The 26,409-nt window shown below is 32.8% G+C and overlaps 2 protein-coding genes across 4 annotated transcripts in view; one reads left to right on the forward strand and one right to left on the reverse strand.

The window, feature by feature from the left end:
* The first annotated feature begins 45 nt into the window (after window positions 1-45).
* On the forward strand, window positions 46-8,337 carry LOC129972289 (methenyltetrahydrofolate synthase domain-containing protein-like). Of its 3 annotated transcripts, XM_056086373.1 has the most exons (6): window positions 46-521; window positions 5,263-5,407; window positions 5,848-5,961; window positions 6,162-6,275; window positions 7,386-7,476; window positions 7,880-8,337. In XM_056086373.1, exons 2-6 carry the CDS (start codon window positions 5,324-5,326, stop codon window positions 8,191-8,193), a joined length of 717 nt encoding a protein of 238 aa, XP_055942348.1. In that variant the 5' UTR covers window positions 46-521; window positions 5,263-5,323; the 3' UTR covers window positions 8,194-8,337. The 3 variants fall into 3 exon arrangements, with proteins under 3 accessions (XP_055942348.1, XP_055942347.1, XP_055942349.1); XM_056086372.1 differs by lacking the exon at window positions 5,263-5,407 and having other exon boundaries at window positions 47-521; XM_056086374.1 differs by lacking the exons at window positions 5,263-5,407; window positions 5,848-5,961 and having other exon boundaries at window positions 47-521.
* Window positions 8,338-14,676: 6,339 nt separating this feature from the next.
* LOC129971112 (uncharacterized) overlaps window positions 14,677-26,409 on the reverse strand; it is a 34,490-nt gene continuing 22,757 nt past the window's right edge. The window contains exon 2 of the mRNA XM_056084595.1: window positions 14,677-16,362. Coding sequence (XP_055940570.1) covers window positions 15,226-16,362 — 1,137 coding nt within the window. The 3' untranslated portion in view covers window positions 14,677-15,225. The remainder of the gene's footprint in view (window positions 16,363-26,409) is intronic.

A 26,409-nucleotide genomic window follows, 5' to 3' on the forward strand; every position in this document is an offset into this window, starting at 1 on the left:
ATACTTTGCGCTTGCGCATACAGGTAAGAATAACACGAACTTTATCAGTTTTTCCTCTAAATGTAAATAAACAAGCGTGGACATGGAACTGCGACTACAGATAATCTCTTAATTGATTAATTATTAGTATTATATATGAAATCCAATTAAAATGGAAGATACATATTGAACGGAGAGTTAATGGCTTACTCCGGATTTTGTTTCTTCAATTCTGGTTGTGTTTTTTATTTAAAAAAACGGCATTTAGCTAGATTACAAAGTCACCGATACAAAACATTTCGTTAATGCAGACCTTTATCAAACCTGTTCCATCCTATCATCATATATTTATCGTGTTTCTAATCAAAGAATTGAAATGTTGCACAATATCTTCAGTTTTCTCATGATGAGCTATAAGTAAATGCAAAGTAATGGCATCTGACACTAAAGAATCCATCAGACAGCAGATATGGTCATATTTGGAATCAAATGATATAGCACGGTTTCCAAGACCCGTCTATAATCGTATTCCGAACTTCGAAGTAAGTTCAGAGGCTTTCGTAGAAAAAAGCTCTCCCTAGAGCTTATAAAATGATTTCAATATAGGACTGAATAATAAGCAATGAGTTTGCATTTTGAAGAAACATTTCCTGTTCGTTTATTATACTTAAAAATTGAAAATTAATGTAATTCGTTAACTTAAGTTCATACTTAATTATTAAAAGTTAAGAATAAACTTTCATTAAGATTTCTAAATCGTAAGCATCTCATGTTAAGTGAAGAAATTCTTCATAATTGTTAAAGATTTTTGTACATTAATAAACAAAACAGTAAAGACTGTTTATCAAAAATTCAGTTTTGAAGTTTCCATGTATTTTTTACTTTCAGTATAAAATATCAAGTAATATTTTTTTTTCAATGTACTGAATACATAAAATTCAAAGTCATTTTTTTTTAAAATTTTTACTAGGTATTCTAAAATTAATTTTTCTATCGACTTTTTTTTTTAAATTTTTAATTAAATCTATTAAGTATCAATATCAGTTGCTGAAGATTACGTAAGATCTCTTCCTCGCTGGATCACATGTAAGCCACATTCTTTGTGAAGCATGTGTATTAGCAAATGAGAAGAAAGGAGATAGGGGCTGAAACTCGCAGACAATATAACCACAAACAAAGGGTTTTTATGTTACGATCGACGGGGAAATGCCTGATTAGGTGTTATTGAAATGTCAATATGTATGTAGAATGTTGTACATAATTAAGTACTTTAAAAGTAACTGATCAGCCTCTTTTGTTCTATACACTGGAATTCGTATAGTAGAGTTTACCACATTTTATTGATGAGCCAGCCAGGATGTAGAAATCCAATGATTTTTGAAGTTGAGCTACTTTTAGTTTCGGTTCGCAATAGACGTTCTGAAACAAAGGCGCTCTACATATAAAGTATTTTCACGTGAAATGTGAACAGTCATGATGCATTTCATAATACAGCGCATTGCTGAGTTAGCTGCAATTTTTTTTGCGTTGTAGGCTAGTTTTCTGGACTCTAAAAAAATGAATGAAAGAAAAGGAAAACGAATAAAGCGAAATGTGTATGGGGGGAGAGGCATGTATGTATAGAAACGCAAAAAGCAACAACAACAAAAAAAAACAGCAGATCAATAAATCACTTCAAAAGCAGTTATATTAAATTGTAAAATTATAAAAATATTGAAGAAAAAACTATATCAATACCATTTGCTCTAAATAATTTGCAATATGATTAGCAATATTATATGATTTGAATATATTATTAATCGAGTAAGATATAGCATATCGAGATGATGATCCAAAATCATTTTTTTTCTTCCCTGAACTAAATGGGCAACATATTTTGATTTACAAGAGTGCTGTTCTATAATGCATTCTAATTAAGAACAACCTTCATTCAAAGTTCAGAATATTTTACTTCGGAAAAATATTTTATTTGGGACTTATTTCAAATTTATTTCCAAATCAGTGAGAACCAGTTTGCTTTTTTTCACTAACTGATATACAAGTTAATAATTTTCAGCTCCCATAAAATAAAGAAGGGGGGTGAAATTTCTTTTTGCAGAAGTGTCACATCTTTATCTTCCTGTACGCAGAAAAGGATGTGACATTGACCCACCCCCTCTTGACCTTATGCCTAGGAAATGACATTATTTGGACATTTTTGAGTATTCTCATTTCATGTCCACTTGCAAGATGTTGGTTCTTTTATTTATTTATTTCTATTTTTCCTAAATTTTTCATATGTTAAAAAGAATTTTTTTTAGACTGAACTTAATTTATCACAAAATATAATGAGTGATTGTTGAAAGATGAAATGATAATTTTAATGTTGGTGTTTGCAATCTGTTTGTTTTTGTACTAATTTAATGTTTTTAAATGATAGGGAAAAAAATCGAATTCTTTCCTTTTTGGAAATTTAAATTCAAAATAAACTAGGATATAATATAAATATCTAAACTCTTCCAGTATGAGGTCCCATTAAGAAAAAGAAATCTTGATATATATTATTCTTAGAACTGATTTAATGGATTCTTAGGAATATTATCAACATAAAAAAATCATTAAAATTGCATTCAGTATAAAAGCTTTCATAAAAATATATATTATGAAAAAATTTCGAAAATTTTATTAATTTTGGTATAAAAATCACATGGATAGTATTTATTATTTCCACAAAAAAAGAATTACTATTAGCTAAATGATTGAGTTTGTATTAAAGTGAACCCGTTTACGGGAATACTAACAGTAATTAAAGCCAAATTATTGACACTTTGTGTGCGTGTGTGTGTGTTATCACAGACTAGTTTATGATTTTTTTTCTTTTATTTTCTACAAGTAATATTTAGACTCAGAAAAAGAAAAGCATTTAAGTTCAGTGAATTAGATTTTAACTATGAAATATCTTAATTCTAGAAATTTTGATGGATTAGTTTCTTTTACAGATATATACATTATAAATCAGTACATGTAATGTATAACATGTCAGTTATTACAATTTACAAATCATAAATTGTTGCGGCAAATTTAAGAACTGTCACATAACTTAACACGAAAACTTAATTCCTTGAAAAAAAATACTCCTGAAAATACGGGGGGAAAAAAATAATCCTTTTTTTTTATGTTGTGGAAAATACACAGTCTTTTTAGTTTCATCACCATTAAAGATTTTGAAAGCACACCAAACGCTTCATAAAAATCCCATCTTTAAACAGGAAGATTAAATATTTTTAAAAATATTTAAAATATATTTTGTAAAAATGCATGATTTTTTAAAAATTATTCCGAGTCAAAATGTAATACTTTTTTATATGTATAACGCTAGAAAATATATATGTGGTAAATTAACTCCACGAGAGGGCGCTCTGAGTTCATCCGGTGATAGCCAGCAGTCGGAGGGCAGAGTTCAGAGTTCACTAGACAAGGGGAGAGAACGGACGTCCGCCGAGAAGGGTGTGACCGAAAATCGAGATGTGATACTCTGAAAAGGGGCCGAGACTGGAATTCTTGCGTAGAAGGATTCCTCTGCAAATGCCAGTGTACCACGCGTAGTTGGGAAAGATCCTTTAAACAACATTCAACTGTCCATCTTCATGCAAAATAAATTCCTTCATCATTGAATTCTCACTTGTAAAAATTATCATAATCATCCTTTGTTAATCAAGAATAAAAAGATTAAGCTAATCCAAGTGGACTGATGCATTAAAACCCATCACACCCACACATATATATATATAGCACTGACCTTTCTGGATGTTTTATCACCCTAAGTAAAATGTGCGCATTTCTCAAAAAAAATCGGGGGAAAAAAAGGAGACCAATTTTTTGTTTCTACACTGGAACCAGCTGGAAGTGCCTTATAATTTAATGATGCCCCCACATCTGTGAAAAAAATGGGGTTAATGTAGGCTGACCCAGAGAGGATTTAATGGTGGGACTGATCCTCAAATTTATGTCCGAGAGAAATGCAACTATCTTTATATCATCCTATCTCTTCAACTGTCATTGGTCAAAAACAGAACAGGAATAAGAATGAAGACTTTTTGTTCGATTTTTTTTTTTTTTCAAACGAAACTGTTGCGAGACGTTAAAAAATACTGCAACTTGTACAGCTAAAACTAAACTTGCTCTGGAAAAGACGAGCAATAATAATAATAATTAATGCTTTGTTGTATTAAACCTTAACTTATAAAAATCATTATTTTTTTTAACTATTTCTAACAAAGCTCAACAAATATAAATCATTAATAAATATTCATGATAAAATTTTTTTAAAAAGGCATTCTTGAATTAGGAATATTTGATATTGGTAACATAAATAAGGAGAGATTTAGTAATAGGGCAAAATATTTATAAAAAATGTGAGAACAACTCAGAGTAAGATTCCGCATCGAATATTTTGAACAATTACGTAGCATTCAATTAAATACCATAACACCTAACTTCCCGATCTGGGAGAAATTATGCTACTGGGAGATACCAGCAAAAAGCGAATGTACTGGGATTTAATAGCCCATGTATTAAAAATAATCCTAATCGTTATGAGCAACTGAGGTTTATTAAAACCGATTATTCTGAGTTTATTCATACTGATTACTCATACTGGAATAAAATAATCCGCCAGAAAGAAGAATATGGATGATGTTATTATTCCTCTGGCTAACAATAACTGTAGAATTATAAAATCTCAATGCTTTCTCTAGCTGATATAATATAATTATCTACTGTTTAATTAATTAATATAATTATCTACAAATTTTCCCCCGATCATGGACAAATGCACAACGAATATGAGCTGCGATGGTATGGTATTGTCATTGGATTCTGACCTGTCTGAAATGTTTGGAGAAATTAGATAAAAAGGTAGAATTCAAAATACATAAAACAGGAGATGCCTACTGTCAAGTAACTCAGAAGCTGATTCTGAAAACATTCAATCTGCGACAATGTATTTGGAGCGCACACAATTTCACTGTAAAAGTTTTTGATTTGGATGAGCAGGACCGTCACGCCAGCTGCTTAGAGCGCAATTCGTTTCTGAATGCCCCGCCGCGAAAGGGTTAATTTTAATTTGTATTGAAGCTTTATTTTTGGTACTTCATTTTAATTTTGTATTTGCATTGAATGTGTTTTATCCACTCACATTCGTCTTGTGCAAGTGTTGTATTTTTATTACGGTCTTGTTCCTTTGTCTAATTTGACAAATATAATAGTATGGTAAAGTGTAAAGAAGTTTGAATGTGTTTGCAGACTATTGACTGAAAAGGTGGAAGGCAATGTTGCAGATTACGTGAGATCTCCTCCCGATCACATGTTGCATTTGCTGTGGAGCATGCGCATTAGCGAGCAAGGAGAGAAAAAAAAGGGGGGCAAAACCCAGAGACAGTATAACCAGGTAATTACGAAGGGCACTTACATTACGTTACGAGCGAATTGGAAATATCGGATTAAGTATTAATGAAATGTAAATTTGTAGATACAACGTTGTATATAATTAAAAGTAATTGATCAAGTTTTTATTATTATTATTATTATTTATTTTTATTCTGTATCCTGGAATTTCTATGGTAGAATTAACCACAGTTAGCAGTAGGAAAATCTGCATATAAATTTTTTAAAAATAGAACAATGGGATCGAAAACAAATGGGAGGAGGTATAAGAAGTTCTAAATAAAATATAATATTCTTATTATAAATTCATAAAATAATTTATTTTTGTGTCGTTGAGCTATTTATCATATTTGCTAGTTTTTGAGAAAAAACACATTGTATGTTGCAAATAAATAATTTTTTTAATCAAAACAATTTAATTGCTTTTTTTTTAAATTCTTTTAGGGAGCTGAAATAGCTTGTAATAAAGTGAGAGAACTTCATGAATATCAAAATGCAAAAGTTGTTAAAATTAATCCAGATTCGCCTCAAAAGCCTATACGTTTTTTGACTTTAGAGGTTTGTATTGAATGAATTAAATTATACATTTTGAAACGAATATAGAATAAATAGTATTCGATTTTCTACTTTGAAAAACTATGTAATATATGTTAAAATTATATGCTGAATGTAATATTGGATAAGCAAATTTAATTGCCTCTTTTGATGTTCTATCAAAATACAAAATAAAATACTGAAAACTATTGTTACTTTTGCAGGATAATAAAATTTTGCTGGCATCTACTCCTCGTTTGAGAAGTGGTTTGCTAAACAGAATAATTCCTCCAGAAAATGCTGATAAGCACACCCTTCAAATGTGTGCCACTTCTGAGGTAATTTTGAACTAATAGCTAGTTCTATTAGTAAATTAAGGTAATGATTTAAGTAGTTTCTTTCTTTTCTTTAATAAACATTTTCAGGTAAGTTTTTCAAATGTTACAGATTTTTTAATAAAGTTTCATGTATTAGATCACTAATGTCATCTAAGCACTTCTAAAAAAAAAAAGAAAATTTATATTGCTAGAAATTTAATAAACATTATTCAGTAATTGAAATATATATTTAATTTGGCTTTTATAGATGGAGTTATTGGATAAAGAAAGTAATTTTTAAAAAAATTAGAAACCAATACTTTTGAAGGCATATTACATCAAATAACATATTATGCTAAGTACATACATTAAAAAATTTTAACTTATACTCTATTTTACTAGCATTCTTATTTCTCATATTTTGATTCAGAAGCAGCACACACACACACACATGACACAAGAGCGGAAAGAGACAGAAATATTTTCCCCGGTGATTATATACTATGAGATTTTGATAGATATTTCTTTACACGTGTTTTAGGAAAAGAGAACATAAATATCTTTTTAAAGAATTTGTTTTGCATGACAGATTTTTATTCCTCCACTAAGAGTTTGAGAACCGCTGATTTAAGCATTTTTACAGAGCTCGTGTAGCATTAATTATATATAAAAAAAAAGAAATTGGATTAGAAAATAAGAGAACATTTTAGAATTTAACTAATATGGATTAAATTAAGATAAAACTTTGGAAATTAATTAGGATAATTTAGATTTAGAGATATCATTAACATATATATTATTCTTGAGTGAAATACTCTTAAAATTTCAAAAAGTTAGTAATATGTCAAATAGTATTTACTAATTTAAAAATCTTTTTCGGAGAATAAAAGTTATTGAACTGAAATAATTGACCATTTAAAGTTCTTTTCTCCATTACATGCTTTTTAATTTTGCATTTGTATTTAAAATTTTTGGGACATTGGTGTAATGAGAGAGGGAAACTTTCTTTCAGTTCATTTTCTTAAATTGACTTTTTACTGATTAATTCCATTTTAAATGTGTTTTAGATAGATTTTTTTTTTGTTTATTTTAATTAATTTCCCTTCGCTTACATAAAAATTGGTTTTTTAGGGGGTTAAAAAATTTAGTGTAAGGCTTGATTTGAATAAGAAAGTCAAGATTGATTTACTAATCTTAGGATCAGTTGCCGTGTCTCTGAAAGGTAAATCATTCAACCTTATCAGTTAAAAAATTTTGAATCATTTGTATTTTTCTAATAATTATCCAATATAGCTTAACATATTCTTGTTATTTTATACAAATGTCATATATCCAAAGCAGGTATGTGGGTATAAAAATATCATATCTGGATATATATTCTTAATTTATTTTATTAGTTGAACTATAAAATAAATTTAAAATTGTACTGTTTGGTTAAATTAAAAAAAAATCATTATAAAATTATAACAATGAAATAATTATCCAGACATCATAGAGATGTTTTCCAATATGAGAATATTGTTGTTGTTTTTTTAAATTTGACTAATTATTTTTATGATATATTGTTATAAAGGCTCTTTTTAATTAAATCTGTAACTATGCAAAAATTATTACAAATATTTTAGGTCAACGTATAGGTAAAGGTCGAGGATATGCTGACTTGGGATTTGCCATGATGGCTGCAGTGGGAGCTGTGAATTCTGAAACAACAATCGTAACGGTTGTTCATGATTGCCAGGTCTTGCGTTCAATACCTGATAATTTATTTAAAGAGCATGATGTTCCTGTTGATATCATTGTTACACCTACAAGAATACTTCGATGTGAACAAAAATTGCCTAAACCGCACCGTATCATTTGGCCATTATTAAGTGAAGAAAGTATTAGAGAAATTCCGATTTTAAAAAAATTAAAGAAAATGGCTATAAATCTGGAATGATAAGCTGATAAATGGTACATAAATCATCAGTATTCATTACTCATTATAAGAACTGTTTTGTACATTCCCAAACTGTAATTAATCCAAAATATTTCATTTGATTGTGATAAATGTGAATTCAGTATTGAAAACATTATAATTCAAAGTATGCAAATTATGTAATGCATAAATGGTTTAGTTGAAAATAAAATGTTCATAAGAATTTATCTGTAATATTTCCTTTCTTTTTATTTATTTCATTATAACACTGATCATTTCCTTTTCAAAAGAAATATTTTATCATAGATGTATAATAAATAAGTAATAGTTTGTAAATTTTTGCAATAATATTATGAAATTTAGAAGATGTTTAATTTTAATATGAATAAATTGAGTACCCTTGTAAAACAAAATAAAAATTAAACTACCTAAAATGCGATGCAAAAAAAAAACATATTAAGGAATCAAATATCTGTATAATTGGCTATTTCATTATATAGTGTGTCCAAAAATTTACGTTCGAAATTTGAATTTTGCTTCATTTGTGAGATAAAATAGAGCCAATAGAAAAAAAAGAGAGTGGTGCACATATATTGTACAATATTGTTACGAATTTGTGATGCGGCTTTCCAGCATAGTCGGTTCCACAGGATGTCCCAGAGCTTGGCGACAAACTTGGTGACGAATTTGGCGCCAAAATAGATTATACCCGAAACATCGAGAATTTTCCCGAACCGTCCAGTAGGAACGGAGATACGCCTCGAACGTTCCTGATTGGTTGAGAGGCTTCTAGCCCCGCCTCCTGAGACCTATAAAAGGAAGCACTCGCAGCTGCCGGGGAGTGGTGAATTGAGGAGAAGTCGGAAGCGACAGAGCAGAGCAGAGTAGTTGTGAACCGACGGTGAATTGAGGAGTCGTGGACCAGATCGGAGAGCAGTCGGAATCGACAGAAAGAACTGGCCTTCCAGAGATTAGCGGAGCAGCGACGGAGTCAAGTGAGTGCTGAATTAAGCTGTGCGCTACTGTCTGTCTGTCTTTTTATATGCTGCTGTGTATGCTGTTGTTGCTGCACGTCTCGGCTGAAGATAATCGTCTTCTGTGCTGTATATAGTTGTCGTCTTTGTGCTGTCCTGTGTGTCTTCGTGTAAATAAACATCGTTGTTTTATTTTCTACTGCCGTCTGGTGATTGAGCGTTCTTCACACCATATAACTCCCACTATCCAAACGAACCCGGAAATTTCGGAACAATATTGTATGACATTAAACAATATTTATTAATTTTAAAATATTATTAAATATTAAACGATATAACATCGCACATTATTGTATAATATTGTGCAACAGAACGTGCTACCTGGGAACTGTTCAGGACTATTACAAAATGGAGCGCTACACGAAAAAAAAGTAATTTCATTGTTGAATAATATTTAAAAAGTAATGAAAGTTTGGTTGCTGCAGTTCTCAATTCCAATCAAAGTATGATCGGTGTCTGAGAAACAATTCAGTTACTGCGCAAGTCATTTACTGGTCGTGTAATCCGAATTGATCACCCAAATCAAGCAATTTAATGGCGTTAGGCTTTTTTTACCCCCACTCACCGTTTTGCATAAATGTTACTAATTTAGTTGATGAAGGGCTGCTCAATTTTGAGGCGATATGTGATGCACTAGGATAGAACCTGGAACCTTTTGATTTGCAGTCCAGTAACTAAACAATTATACCAAAACAATTGTTCGGGTAGAAGAGTTGTTAACTGGCTTATATGCGATTCACCACAGTACTCTCCCTCCAGTGAGTTGAAGGGGAGACGAACGATATGGCGTTGAGTGGTGAAGTATTTAGTAACTGTTGTCTAAATGGGCCGGTACCCAGTTTGAATAGCGCCAAGCGTTATGGCGAGCATTTTGTGGGTGCAGATGCGCCAAGTGTGTCTGGCGACTTTGGGTTGCTGCGTCAAGTGATTCTGACGATTTTGGTTGCGGGTAGATGGCATGGCGCCACAACAGCTGTAAGAAGGTTGAAGGTTCATTGTCCGAGGTCACCAATTTAGTGATATGTGATTCGAGAAGGATAGAACCTGGGACCTTTTGGTTTGCAGTCCAGTAACTAAACAGTTATACCAAAACAATTGTTCGGGTAGAAGAGTTGTTAACTGGCTTATATGCGATTCACCACAATTTCCTCCTCCACCGAGTGGATGGTCGTTGCAATATTGGCATAAACCTAAGGCTTCGAAACACCCCAAAGAAAATGGTCCAATAGTGTTAAAACTCATGATCTGAGTGGCCATTTCTGATCACCAAAATTCTAAGTTACATGACCAGGAAGTAAATGAGTTGTTTCAAGTGGTTATTGAATTGTTTCTCTGGCTGTATAGCATGTGGCACCGACCAAAGTTAGTACGAAAGTTGCGAAATGTAGCAGTTGAACTTTCGTTATTTTTAAAATATTGCTCAACAATGAAAAAACATGTTTTTTCTTGTAGCACTCCATTTTTAATAACCCCGAATTGTCTTTTTTTTTTTCTTTTTTCATTGGCAACTCTATCGACAAATGGCGTAAAATATTCAAATTTTCACGTGAACTTTGGGACACCCTAAAAATCTCTTTCAATAAAGCTATTATAAAATTTCAGGCTCTCAAGTAGATGGCTCCTGGTTTAAATTCTACCGATAATTAACATTATTGATTAATCATGTTATTAATTCAGATTTTATTTTCTGTCACCTTCTGTAAGAATTTCACCACAATATATTGATGAACTCTGTTTCTTTCGTTTTTTATTTTTCTTTGTGACCTGCAATAGTAGCATTCTTTTTATTAAGAGTTAACATTATAAATTGTGTAATTATATTGCCATATCAACGAAATATTATATCCTTAAAATTTTATTTTGAATCTGCATTTTTTGTAAAATTTGCATATGGGAACTAACTTTATGCTTATTTTGTTACTGACAACGATGCATATATTCGCTACATGATTTTATCTTATAGAATTGTGATAAAGTGCAATCTTTTAGAACCACGTTTTCATGAAAATATTAAAACATCGCTTGTTTCTTAAACTATTGTTCTTTCAATGCAATTAATATGACATAATTTCAATTGTTCAAAGATGATCAGGTTTTTTTTTATTTATTTATTCCAACACTTCGGTCTCTTTTCTCATTTAACTTCTGATTATAGGATTGTACGAAGAATGACTTAAATATTAGAATTGCATCTGTGTCAGCTTTGAAAGACAGAACGCATCACCATTCATTCATATTTTCGATATGAGCTCCATGGCCTGTCTCAAGAAGTATAGGACCTAATTAGTAATGATTTCGGTTAACATATTTTTTATTATTACCTTTTTAAATGAGTCTAGAGTTTATTAAAATTCAGCCAGATTGTTCCAGAAAACATTTCCCATTTTGTGCTTAGTAGATAATTAAGAAATCCAACAATGCAACGATGTTTTCATTTTTTTCAGATTGGATTCGTATTTACAATTTTAGTGACATGACAGCACACCAAATTTTTATTACCAGTTTGTTGTGTTTCCGAGTTTCAGTTCTCGCTACACATGAATTGACAGGGCGAGTGTCTGTCTATTCATGTATATGATTATCTATCATTGCCTTTTGACGGATTTGATGTAAAATTGATACCTGTTTATGACAAACTGATGATAAAACCATATGCTAAATTTAATCCTTCTATTTGTGAATTTAAGTAACATATCTAAAATCATTAAGAAAACCAGACTTTCTGTGGATGGACTTCATCTAAAACTGGAAACAATCTCACTGTTTCAGTGTCATGATTTAATAAAAAAAAATGTGATCAATTCACAGACAGACAAATATATTCCAATCAGCAAGATTGTCCCCCCTCGGTTTTTCTCATACTTAAACAATCTAGTACTTTGTCTTCTTTCTATTCTGCACTCCATTTCTTTAGTGTATAGCATGGGTTTTGAAATTTGAATGGAAAGTAAAGAAATTCGAAAATCTTAGTATCCGGAAGCGTGACTGTCTTCCCCACCCCGATTTTCTCTTGTAGTGATGAAGCATATTTGCGCTTCATAATGTGATGTAGAAAACCGAGAGCCGGCGTCCTGGCATCGGGGTAGCGCGTCTTCCCCGTGATCTGGGCGTCCCGGGTTCGAGTCCCGGTTTGGGCATGGTTGTTCTTCTGTTGTTCTATCTGTGAGATGTGTGAATGTGCCCTCCTGTAAAAAGGGGTTGTGCAAGCGAATGAGTGATGCGTGAGTGGCAAAGTCGTACTCTTGGCCCTAGTTGGCGCTGCTATAAAAAATAAGAGACGTCCCCCTCAGGCTTCAATCGCTGTCTTCGTAACAGTGGGCTTGTCAGTGGCAAGTGCCATAAGAAACAAACAAACAAACAAACAAAACCGAGAATGCATTTCGTAAGCCTTCTTTGCTACCGATTGTATCTAAAATTTAGTAAAGGTAAACAGTTTAGCCACGCATTCTCTTACACACAAATATACAGATCAACAAATTATTCCCTCCCCCGTCTCTGACAAATTTAATCTAAAATTTAATATATATTCACAATTCTAGTGATAAATTTTTGTACCAAATTTCATTCATATAGCCCTTTGCATTTTTGAATTATTGTTCACTTGTATACGAACAAACAGGACGATTTTTCTTCGATGAATTTCATTCATATTTTCAAAGAAATCTGCAAATTTGTTATTAATACCACATACCGAATTGCATCGTTCTAGCTCAATGTGTTTTTGAATTATCATTTTCATAGACAGACGCATGTAATACCAAAAGTACACACACACTCACATATTATTCGGTTTTGACCGGGGAGATACGTCAAAATCTCTCTCTTTATTTTATTTTTTTAATTGAATTAATTTATTTATTTACTTTCTTTTAACAATTGCAATATATTTTTTGTATCCCTCATGCATAAGAAAGTGCTTTTTGTACCCTTCGTATTCAAAATTTTTTTTATGGACTTGACATGATTTTGAAATAGAAATTGATCAAAATCCGTACATGGAATTTTTGACGAATACGAAACTCTCCTTTTGTATATTTTGTATAAGAAGAAAGAAAAAAAATCTTAAATTTTTAAATTAAATTTTGCATCTGTTTGTAATGCTATCCAACCTGTTTTATATTGGCTAGATCAATGAACACAACGGAGAGTAAAAAACATTATGGTGTCCAATTTGAAGCATTTAATTGGATATCTTAAAGACTGGTACTAATTCTTCTAATTAATACCTTCACTACCTTCTAATTAATACCTTACCCTAATTGATACCATCGTTGCACTCGTCCATAAAAAATATAGTATGATTTTTTTTTTTTTTGGAAATTAGTATTGTGTTTCACAGAAGGAGTACATGTTCAGCAAGCATATTATTTATGTGGACTCATGTTAGACATACAATGATGAAGTCTCTTGAGCATTTGTTTCTGCGTATAGCGCAACATTTCAGCAAATAGTTGTACTTTTCCTATCAACTAACTAGCGCATTATTTGAATTATCTTGAATCTAAATATGTTCAACGAAATAGAACGATATTCTATACAGTCCTGTGAAAAAGGTTATTCATTGATGAATGAATGTATTTTATACTTGGGAACAGTTTAAAAACTAACACACTCACAGAAGGAGTACATGTTCAGCAAGCATATTATTTATGTGGACTCATGTTAGACATACAATGATGAAGTCTCGTGAGCATTCGTTTCTGCGTATAGCGCAACATTTCAGCAAATAGTTGTACTTTTCCTAGCAACTAACTAGCGCATTATTTGAATTATCTTGAATCTAAATATGTTCAACGAAATAGAACGATATTCTATACAGTCCTGTGAAAAAGGTTATTCATTGATGAATGAATGTATTTTATACTTGGGAACAGTTTAAAAACTAACACACTCACAGAAGGAGTACATGTTCAGCAAGCATATTATTTATGTGGACTCATGTTAGACATACAGTGATGAAGTCTCGTGAGCATTCGTTTCTGCGTATAGCGCAACATTTCAGCAAATAGTTGTACTTTTCCTAACAACTAACTAGCGCATTATTTGAATTATCTTGAATCCAAATATGTTCAACGAAATAGAACGATATTCTATACAGTCCTGTGAAAAAGGTTATTCATTGATGAATGAATGTATTTTATACTTGGGAACAGTTTAAAAACTAACACACTCTGGCAACAAAAATAGTAATTTCAATTCAATAATAATTTCAATTTAAGTAAAATTGAACTGAAAGGAATAAAAGAAAATTTTAATTTACTTCTATCAAAATATATTATCAAAGAACTAATAATACTTACCTAAATTAACTACCATTTTATTTATTTGTTAACTCTAATATATCACATTAATTCACAGTTTAATTATTATCACATTAGTTCCCATATTAATTCACATTTTAATATGTTATACAATAATCAAAATACATTCGATAATAAATGAAATAATTCAACATTTTATTATCATATTACCATAAAATTCAATAAGAATTTTTTGAAAAACAAACAAACATTCAGTATCACTCAAAACAAAAGTCAAATGCAAAAGATGGAGTTTCGATACTCGAAAACGCTGTTAATGGACGGCACATCGCACCTAAGTGGATAAGACTCCACAATAAACCTTATGTGGATTACTTATTCCTGAATAGCCACATTTATAAAGAATTTAGACTATTGTTAGATATAGCTGATTCTAACTAGTATGACGCATTATAAATCTTTATACATTTTTTATATCATATTTTCAAAGAGATAAAATTGAAATCTTTCGCCAATGGTTGCACAGATGATGTACAATTCTTCTCCTTGGAACGAGCCAATAAATTCTTCAGTTACTAAACCATTCAATTCCTGATACAACATGCCACGAATACGATCACACTAACTAAGCCGTGGAAAAGAGTTTCTATTAGGAAAAGATTCTGGAGGGGAAACTTGTCTTCGGTCTGTGGTCTTTTGGATTTCAGGTAATTCTTCTAGGGCCTATTCGACCAGTATTGCCTATTACATTTTTTTTTTTATATATATATCATATTTTCAAAGAGATAAAATTGGAAACTTTCGCCGGTGCATGCACTGAAAACGTATATCAATTCTCCTTGGAACGAACCAATAAATTCTTCAGTTATTAAACCAATCAATTCCTGATACAACATGCCACGAATACGATCCCACCAACTAAGCCGTGCAGAAGAATCTCTATTGGGAAAATATTCTGAAACAGTAACTTGCGTTCGTTCTGTGGTCTTTTGGATTTCAGATGGTTTGTCTCGGGAACGTTCGAATGTTATGGCATTTAAATTGGAAGCATTAGATGGACATGCTCTATGTTTTGAGTGTAATTGGGTACTAGCAAAATCTGAGCAATTTGCATAAAAAGTATTCTTGACAGTTCCGTATTGAATAGATTCCTCTGCAAGGATTTCCCTTGGATATGACTTCTTTTGAGGTTCAGATGATTTGCACAGTAATTTTCTGGATATTTTGACTGTTTTCTTATCCGAAGCATTAATCGAAATTGCATTCTGTTTTAATTGTAACTGTTTACTAACAAAATCTACACCTACTATCTCCTTGGCAATGCATTCAGTAGACTTTTCAACAGAGATTTTCCTTGGATATGCCTTAGTAAGAACTTCAGAAGAATTTTCGAGAATTCTGCGATTGATCTCACTGGAGGCAAAACGAGTGTTAGTACTATATTTGGAGAATTCCCTTTCGTGAAAAAGATCAGTGTGATCTTCATCAATAATTCTGGAGAACGAACCAGCTGAAGTACTGGAAACGGAAGCCCACTTATTAATTAGAAGAGATTCGTTATGAAGCTGATTTTCATAGTTTCTGGGTGACAGAATAACATCGGTTGACAAAGGAAGAAAATTCTGTTCTTTTAATGAATAATTTGGTACAGAACAACTTCTCTTTTTCGGAAATGCCTTTCTCCAGATGTGAAAGCTTACTCTACTTTCATAACAGGGTGTACATCGAAACTTTCTGACATTGAGAGCAGGTTCTATAAAAGTTTCGTGATTCAGATAAAACACACTTTTGAACTTGCAATCTTCTGCTTCCTTCGCCACTAAGTTATGAAATCCTCCGCCGGCGTTGTCAATATACACAACCAGAGCTCCAGGTTTCATGCAAGTAAATACTTTCTGCACGAGAAAAAGAATATTATTAGAAATATAATCCACTCTTTACATTAAAGAATATATTTTATAAACATTACATAAAATAAAATTTAGACTTTATTGAGTTAACCATAATTTGTAAGGGTTGAATAAAATACGAAAGAAATTAATGGAATTATGAAGGTAGAAATTAGTGAAATGAAATAAACTTTTCAACGGCAATCATATATTCAGTCTTCGTATAATAACTCCGTGGAGACGAGTGTAGATTATATCCATCCGGCTTGTCCGATTTGAACCAGAGACCAACGCCAGGAAATAGACGGCATTAACTAATTTGATACCAGTTTATCAAATACCGGTTTCAAAATCAGTGCGCCCGTCGATATTGCTGGACTTCTAAAGTCCCATTCGCGCCTTGAGACAGGCGTATTTTGGCTTTCTCCTCTTTCCCGTAAAGGCGTATCGGAAGGGGGCTTTATATGTACGCACATCTTTCGCCCCATTCCGACAACCTGTGGCCGTACAGATTTGGTCTTAAATCTGCCTATTGCCCCATTGTAGAACCACTCCTGCGTGTGGATGTAGGTCGGGAGCTTCCCATAAATTGTCCGTAAAATGAACAGACAACAAAGAACCCCGAGAAACCACAAGAGAGAGGAAAATCTGCCAGACTGAAGGCGGGTACAGGTCATCGGAACAGGTTTTACACATAGATGGTGTTAGCCACAGATTTGTATTTGTTTTATCCTATGAAATGAAAAACTCACAATGATTTGAAAACAACCGATGCAAGAATCACTGGACAATATATGGACACTTCTCTATACAGTTAAGTTACATTGGCAGAACGAAATGTCGTAAAGAAAGGGTTAAATGTAAAGTGCAGTTGCATATCTTAGAGGTCAGACAAACATTAAGTATTTTCTTTTAAAAATGTAAAATTAAGGAATTAATATTTAAAAAAATTAGCTCATAAGTATGATTCCGAAAAAATAATTTGATTCAAAGCGACTCGTCTTTTCCGGAATTGCTTTCTTCAGTCATGAATGCTTATTTTGTTTCAAACGCAGCGCATGTCTAAGTTTTTAAACAATAAAGGTCATGGTTTTTTTTTTATTTTATTTTGTGAAAAAAAAATAATAATTTTGAAATTGCAGTTATGCTTCATAGTCCACAAATTATGAAATCTTCCACCAGCATAATCATTATTAAAAAAGAAAAGAAAAAGATATGCAGTCTTCATAGCTGTCAATATTTTCTGAAATGAGAAAAGAAATACTATTAGTGAAATAAACCTCTATAGCAATCTTATTATTCTTTTTTTAATTCTTCTTTCGTACAAAGCATAACTAGAGCTCAGAAATGCAAGTTATATATGAAAATGAAACATGCAAAATCTTGTAAATTAATGGTTAATTATGAATTACCATGGAGTATGCAATATTAGAATAACTCAACTCATGTTTCTTGGTTTAATATTTAAAGAGATTCTTCAGAATTGCATTGAAAAAAGAAGTTCATATTTTTTATCAAAATGATACAAAAATAGGTTCCAAACTATTCGGAACAAGACTTATCATATTTCCATAAAGGTCCTGCAAATATATATACTACTGTTACCCAACTGATTATTCGGAACAAGATGTATCATTAATCTGCATAAATGTCCTACAAATATACATATTGTTACCCAACCTGATTATTCAGAACAAGATGTATCATTAATCTGCATAAATGTCCTACAAATATACATATTGTTACCCAACCCGATTATTCAGAACAAGATGTATCATTAATCTGCATAAATGTCCTACAAATATACATATTGTTACCCAACCTGATTATTCAGAACAAGATGTATCATTAATCTGCATAAATGTCCTACAAATATACATATTGTTACCCAACCCGATTATTCAGAACAAGATGTATCATTAATCTGCATAAATGTCCTACAAATATACATATTGTTACTCAACCCGATTATTCAGAACAAGATGTATCATTAATCTGCATAAATGTCCTACAAATATACATATTGTTACCCAACCTGATTATTCAGAACAAGATGTATCATTAATCTGCATAAATGTCCTACAAATATACATATTGTTACCCAACCCGATTATTCAGAACAAGATGTATCATTAATCTGCATAAATGTCCTACAAATATACATATTGTTACTCAACCCGATTATTCAGAACAAGATGTATCATTAATCTGCATAAATGTCCTACAAATATATATATTGTTACCCAACCCGATTATTCAGAACAAGATGTATCATTAATCTGCATAAATGTCCTACAAATATACATATTGTTACTCAACCCGATTATTCAGAACAAGATGTATCATTAATCTGCATAAATGTCCTACAAATATACATATTGTTACCCAACTCGATTATTCAGAACAAGATGTATCATTAATCTGCATAAATGTCCTACAAATATACACTATTGTTTCCCGACTCCACTCAACAAATCTAAAACGGGCCATTGTAAATCAGGTTGTGGAGATCAACTGGATAACAAATACTTTTCTTTCATAAACATCTAGAAGGCCCATGGACGGTATGTACAATATACAATCGCCTTTCCAAAATATTTCATGTTGCTTTATAAGATTTCTAATGCTTTGTGTTCATAAAGCCTCATCCCCATAGCCCATGCATGCCTTGAGTCCGTCGAAATTTGCCATCTGTCCCCTCAACTGTGGTTATCCGGGACGCTTTAATGTCTTTTTATTACCGACAGTTTGAGGGAAGCTCCAGACTAATGTCCATAGACAAGAGTGGTCATACAAGGGGGCCGATGGCAGATTTAAGACCATATCCATATAGGCAATGGGCCATGAGAACAGGCCTTTATACCCCTTAAGAATACCAATCGGAAACATCTATACCCACTGTAAGACATGCCAATTTTGGCAACTCTTCTCACCCCTGAGAGTAACCCCGCTTGCCTAACGGAAGTGGGGGAGGAGAAAGAAGGAGAGAGAGAGAACTGGCTGAGAGGCAGCAGAGGAAGGTCGCTCTGGACCTTCCTCTGCTGCCATTAGGACAGGTATTCCTAATGTTATCGCGTCTGATAACGGGACCAATTTCACGGCCGAACTGACTAAAGAGTTTGAAAAACGAATAGGGAGCAGTCCAAGATTCTCTACCCCTGGATATCCACAATCAAATGGGTTGGTGGAGAGGTTTAATAGAACTTTAAAAAACATGTTGCATAATGTAGTCAGGGAAGAAGGTAGGGGATGGCATTTACAAATTCCTTATGTGCTGTGGGCGTACAGAGAAATACCTCATTCAACTACAGGTGTGTCGCCATTTCAGTTACTCTATGGTAGACCACCACAAGGTCCTTTGTCTATCCTAAAATCTACTTGGACAGGAAAATTTAATAATGTACAATTAAATAGTACTTCCGTTTCCAAATACCTGGAAAATTTAAAATCAAAACTAGAGAAGGCTGCAGAGCAGGCTAAGCTTGTTTCAGCAGTACAACAGGAAAATGCGGCGTATTATCACAATTTAAGATCGTCTAACCGAGTGTACAAAGTTGGAGATCAGGTGATAGTATTAATACCTGATTCGACTAATAAATTATTTGCCAGATGGCAAGGTCCTGCAACTATCGTTGAGAAACGTAATCCCCATTCTTTTTCAGTTAAAATGTCGGATGGTTCTACCAAGCACATTCATCAAAATAAGTTAAAACATTACATTGCTAGTTCTAACTCTATAAATGTCATTTTTGAGGAAGAAAAAGAATTCGGGCATGTTGAAACTTTACCAATCGCTACCAAAGAATCTAAATTTTTCGAAATTCTTGATAATCTTGAAATTAAACATTTAGACAATTCTCAATCAGAAACTCTTAAAAATTTAATAGTAAAATTTAAACGCATCTTTACTAAACCCATGCAACCAGCTGCGGTTGGCACTCATAAAATTGAACTATTGCCCAATACTGTACAGAAAAAGCCTCATTGTTATAGTGTTCCTATTGCATACAGAAAGGAAGTTGAACGTCAAGTTCAAGAACTTTTAGAATTAGACTTGATAGAACCTTCGGTATCCGAAATTGCTCATCCGATTGTTTGCGTTGCTAAAAAGGATTCTTCAATGAGAATGTGCATTGATTTTAGAGCATTAAATGCAGTCACCAAAGTTCCAGTCTTTCCCATGAAAGATTTGCAAGAACTGATATTCACTGCAGGGTCAGGCCATTGGTTAAGTAGCTTAGATCTTTTAAAGGGATATTGGCAAATAAAAATGGACGAGGAAAGTAAACGGTTGACGGCGTTTGCTACGCATAATGCTGTGTACCAGTGGAAGACCATGCCTTTCGGTCTGGCGGGAGCATCTGGTACTTTTCAACGTGAAATGAACCGTGCCTTGAAATCTCATTCCGAGTATGCGCAGGCGTACATGGATGATGTAGTCATTTATTCTAGATCTTTTAAAGAGCATCTGTTTCATTTAAAACTTATACTGACAGAATTAGATGAATTAGGATTTTCTGTACGGCTGGATAAATGTACTTTCGCCACCAAACAAATAAAATATTTAGGCCATATTATAGGTGGAGGTAGACATGGTCCAGATAAAGACAAAATTCTAGCAATACAGAAATTAACTAGACCTACGACTAAAAAAGAGGTCAGGTCCGTATTAGGATTAATGGGATTTTACCGCACATATATACCAAAATTTGCGGAAATATCCACTCCACTCACGGAATTAACCAAGAAGAAAAAGCCAAACAAGGTAAGTTGGGGGGAAGAAGAACAAAACTCGTTTGAGAAACTGAAAGAATTACTCTGTGAGGTTACTAGTCTTGCTACCCCTGAGGCCAACTTGCCATTCCAGATACACGGTGATGCATCTGATCATGGTGTAGGATGCTGTTTAACTCAGCAAGATGCTGACGGGTCTTACAAACCAATAGCTTTTGCCAGCCAAAAATTCAACGCTGCACAAAAGAACTGGGCAAGCATTGAGAAAGAGGCTTGGGCAGTGCTATATGGTCTGAATAAATTCGATAAGTGGATTTATGGTGCTAAGGTGGAGATCATATCTGATCACAATCCTCTTAAATATCTGAACCAAACCACTCCTAAAAGTCCAAAGCTAACCCGTTGGGCTCTAGCTCTACAAAGGTGGAATCATTCCATCACACATAGACCTGGTGTACAGCATCGAGGTGCGGACGCTCTATCACGACTGAAATAATTCATCACTTGTACAAAAAAAAGGTTATGTCTGTATTTTTGATATTTGCATATGTATGAAACCAGTATACATGTTATATTAGTTTTTATCTTTTTGAATTTATTTGTTTTTGATTTTGTAAGTAGGTTATAGTGTTTTTGTATATTTATATATTATTCATGAATGTAATAAAATCAGCCACTGTGGGCTAATTTTATGCTTAGGTGGGGCGTGTAAGACATGCCAATTTTGGCAACTCTTCTCACCCCTGAGAGTAACCCCGCTTGCCTAACGGAAGTGGGGGAGGAGAAAGAAGGAGAGAGAGAGAACTGGCTGAGAGGCAGCAGAGGAAGGTCGCTCTGCTAGATCGTGATGTTGTTTCTTGTAATATTTTCATAATTTTGTGTCGTAATCTGTGCTGTGTCTCTTATGAACCTGTGAATAAAAATTTTGGGACTAAAAAGGTGTGATCACTGTCTCTAGCGCTCATACAAAAGAAACCCCTCGCCAAAGAAAGGGTATTTACACCCACGGTCGCTACATTATCGTCTCAGCAAATCCTCTCCAGTTTGAACGGTAACATCTACCACAAGATAAGATCAATATCGCTTTTAATACATAAGCAAGGTCGTTAAAAATCATGAAGGAAATAGATTCATAAGTTTTCTTTTAAAAAATCATTTGCTGTCATCTGTTGTCACCGATGTGCGCCAATAGAGATACTAAAGTGAATGGTGATTCTGTAAATTATTATTGCATTTCATGATTACATAATAATTTATTTGATAGTGAAGATTGTGGTCTGGGTGAAATGACTTGAAGACACATGTTGTCTTTTATGGGGTTTATTGGTAACATCAACAACAAAAGGCACATGAGTACGCCATAGTGTAGTAGGCCTAGTGAACTACACATAAAATTTCTCGGGAGAGAAAGAGCCGAGATCACACTCTCCCTAGTACAGGAGTCAAGTTCGCTTCTACCGGTAAAAAAATGGTGGTGTGGCTACAGCGGACACTAAGAAACTCATCGTGGTTAGAGCGGACACATTTTCCCCCCATCTTAAAACAGATAAATAAGTAAATAAATACTTTTAAAAATCCCAAATATAATTTAAAACAGTATTTTAAGTGGCAAATCTCTTTCACATGGGATAAAGTTGTTATTTCTTCTTTTTTTTCTTTTTCTTTTACCGAAATTTTCTGTTTTTGCACTCGATTATCGAATTACAAGGATAAATACATTTTTGCCAATCAAATTTAATTATTTATATTATATTATACTGCGAATGCATTTTAAACATAAGAACATAAATGTAATAAAAATAAAAACTTTCAGAGAAATATTTAAAAATTAATAGTAACAGTATAATGAAGGGTATGAACGAATTTCAGGGATTTTGTGGAAAACTATATTTTAGAGTCAAATAAATATTAGAGCAGGTGCAATTGCCATAAAATTCATTAGTTTCATTAATGTAAGTAAAAATAAATACTAGAAGTAAAATATATAAAACAGATACAACTAAATAAAAGAAAAATCAACACAAGTAAATAAATATTAACTAACCTTTATTATAAAGGCATAAATATCTTTTACCATAGAATTTAGTCAAACCTAGTTACAAAACTTAAAGATTTTAAACATTTTTCTAAATTGTTTGATGTTTCGAATTCTTTTAGGAGGTTTTCAATTATTTCATCCAATTTTACATATGCTTTTTTCCTTTTTATTCCAGGGTTGCCTAACTCTCTGGATTTCAAATTAAAAGACACTTTTTGTGTTTTAGTATTTTAACTAATAAGTGAACATTAGGCTGGTTTCTGCTAGTGATTGCATTTAATGTGGAATTCCACCCTTCAACAGAATTATTTGTCCTATGACGCTGTCCATATACATTCCATACTTTAATGGGCATATTTGGAGAAAGGCCTTCTCTCTCAAAAATATCGGCTTATCTCTACAGTAGGTGCAAAGCTCGAAATTACACAATAGATGACATATGACTGATTAGGGAAACAACACAATAGGTGCAAAAATGTCCGCTCTGCCCACCCAGCTTCTCTTACGTGTCCGCTGTAGCCACTGTCCGCTCTGGCCACGTAACCAAAAAATTATACTAAACAACAATAGGCAGACCACGTGATACATGATTGTCAACTTGCTCCGCCCAGGAAGATCACGTGGTTAACTGAATTCTTAGCAGATTCACTACAGATAAGTATTGTTATAGCCTTAGAAAAGTGTATCGCATTCAACAAAAGACGAGCTTCCTTCTGTGTTCTGAGGAAATGCATAGTGATGGTAAATCAATTCAATTCCAGCAATGATGACAAAATATATTTATCTTCCTCAAAAACAATGCTATTAATTTTTAATGTATAAATATTCTTACACACAGTGTAAGATATTCGAGTTCCTCCCCCCCCCCCGTCCTTCTTTCTTATTTCCCTTCTAAAAGTTAAAAAAAATATCTATGTAATTTAGCTGTACACTTTAAAAAGGTATATAAGCGAAAATATCTACCAGGTTGCATGAATTCGAGCAAGTCGATGCTCGATAAAAATGCTGTTAATAATAAAAAAATTATTTTTATAAAACAGGTTTGTTTCCATCATTATGAAAACTAATTCTAGAATTGATTGAAAACCAAAGAAAGAGAGAAAACCATTTTAGTAACAAGTACTGATAAATTAACGTTACCCAACATGCATGGGTATAAATGGCACCCAGGACATAGAAATATTTCGTTTACTGGTATTATAGAGCATGATGCAAAAACTAAAATCTTTTGATTTCGTGACGATTCCTAAGTTTAGCTTCCGGGGCATTTATCTTCATTCTTCTAACCCAGTGACTGGCGCATGCGCGCTACCAACCGGTCATGTGATCACAAGAGTAAACAAGGGGAAACCCGGGGAGACGCCGTCGAGATTTCGGCAATAACTGACGTGGGTAATCACTGTGCTAAAGTATGAATCGAAACCCACAATAACAAAATTTACTGTCATCTATATTAATGCTTTGTGTTGTCTTGTGTAATGTCAATAAATATTTAAAAAAAGGCAACACTGGTCTGTCGTTATTTTATCAAATGGAATCTGGATTTTAAGCCAGACCATTTTCTGGTCCAGTCGATCGTGAGACGAACCATGGATACTATAATCAAATTAAACAAAGCAAAAACTTCCCTAAAAGGAAGTATTTCAAGAATTGAAAACTTCGCGGATAAAGTGTCAGAAGACACAAGCTTAATGGACTTAGAAGTGAAACTGAAAAAAATTGATCAGCTGCAGCAAAATGTCATCAGTATAAGAAGAAATTCATTTGAACTGGATAATGCGGATGCAACTGAATTAACAGATCTTGAAGAAGAATTGGAGCAATGTGATGTCCGCCTCGAGGATTTGGAGGTAAGAATAAAAACCTTAATTAATTCTTGCAAACCTCCTTCTGTGATTTCAAATTCCAAAAACGAAACTGAAACTTTTAATATACCGACAAAGATCCCACCGATAATACTTCCCACATTTTCGGGAAATTATGAACAGTTCAGTAATTTTAGAAGCCAATTCGATGATTTAATTGCATCAAATGAACAACTAACGCAGTCGCAGAAATTGTACTATTTAAATTCTTGTCTTTCTAATGAAGTTAAAGAATTTGCATCTTCATTTGACACTTTTACCTCTTTGTATAAAGCCCTAGAATCTCGATATGATAATAAAAGATTAATAATTGACATCCATGTACAGTCAATATTAGATTTTAAGAAGATAGAGCATGAGAATCCAAAAGAAATACATGAAATGATCGATTATATTCAAAAAAATCTGCGAGCGTTAAAATTGCTAAAATATGAACAAAATGATTTATTTGATATTTTCTTAATTAACATAATGCTGAAAAAAATTAGATAGAGAAACTCGAAAGAATTTTGAACTAAGCCAAGATCATAAAAATGTTCCTGCATTTGAACAATTCATTGCATTTTTAGAAAAAAGAGAAGCCGTACTTTTATCGGTAATTAGGAATTGTGCCATTGAAACAAAATCATTCATCAAAAAACCTCTCAATTTTTCGACTAAAACTAAAACTCTACTTGTTAAACAAAATATTGAAAATAAAAGCTGCATAATTTGTTGTGAAAAAAATCCACATCCAGTATATCGATGCCCTAAATTCCTAGAATTAACCCCAGATAAAAGATTTAATTTAGTAAGAATGCATAAATTGTGTGAGCTATGTCTCCGTAAAAATCATAAGAAAAATGAATGCAATTCGAAGTACGTATGCAGCTGCGGTCTGAAGCATTCTAAAACGATCTGTTTCAGACAGACAAGCGAGAGACGAAAGGCATATGTTTCGGAAAGTGTAAACAACCCGACCCCTTCTTGGGGTGAGTCGGAAATAAAAACTAAAGATACAGAACTCCCGGGGGAGAACAAAATTCCTTCTGCGCTCTGTAGTACGGCGTTAAATAGTTTGTCTCGCCAAAAAAAGAAAAGTGTTCTATTGGCAACTGGAAATATTTTCTTGCAGAATAAAGAAGGTACATTAATAAAATGTACTTGCATTTTTGATTCCGCTTCAAATATTAATATTTTGAGTAAGAAAATGAGCGAAATTCTTGGAATTAAACTAGAAAAAAGCCAAACTTCAGTCTCGGGAAACAAAATTTAAAAGGAAGGCTGAACACTCTAATTTCAAATAAAAATGGAAGTTTTATGGAAAATGCTGAATTTCTTGTAACAGAAAAAAACAGGACTTACTTCTAACGTTACTTTAGATGTTTCGAAAATGAAAATTCCTAAATTTATGGAATTATCTGATCCTCAGTTTTT

The sequence above is a fragment of the Argiope bruennichi genome, chromosome 6, assembly GCF_947563725.1.
Source record: "Argiope bruennichi chromosome 6, qqArgBrue1.1, whole genome shotgun sequence".
Lineage (NCBI taxonomy): Eukaryota > Metazoa > Arthropoda > Arachnida > Araneae > Araneidae > Argiope > Argiope bruennichi.

Coding starts and splice junctions, on each gene's coding strand:
- LOC129972289 (XM_056086372.1), top strand. CDS start 411: ATGGCATCTGACACTAAAGAATCCATCAGACAGCAGATATGGTCATAT. Junction 522..5,847: donor ATCGTATTCCGAACTTCGAA/GTAAGTTCAGAG, acceptor AAATTCTTTTAG/GGAGCTGAAATAGCTTGTAA. Junction 7,477..7,879: donor AGTTGCCGTGTCTCTGAAAG/GTAAATCATTCA, acceptor CAAATATTTTAG/GTCAACGTATAGGTAAAGGT.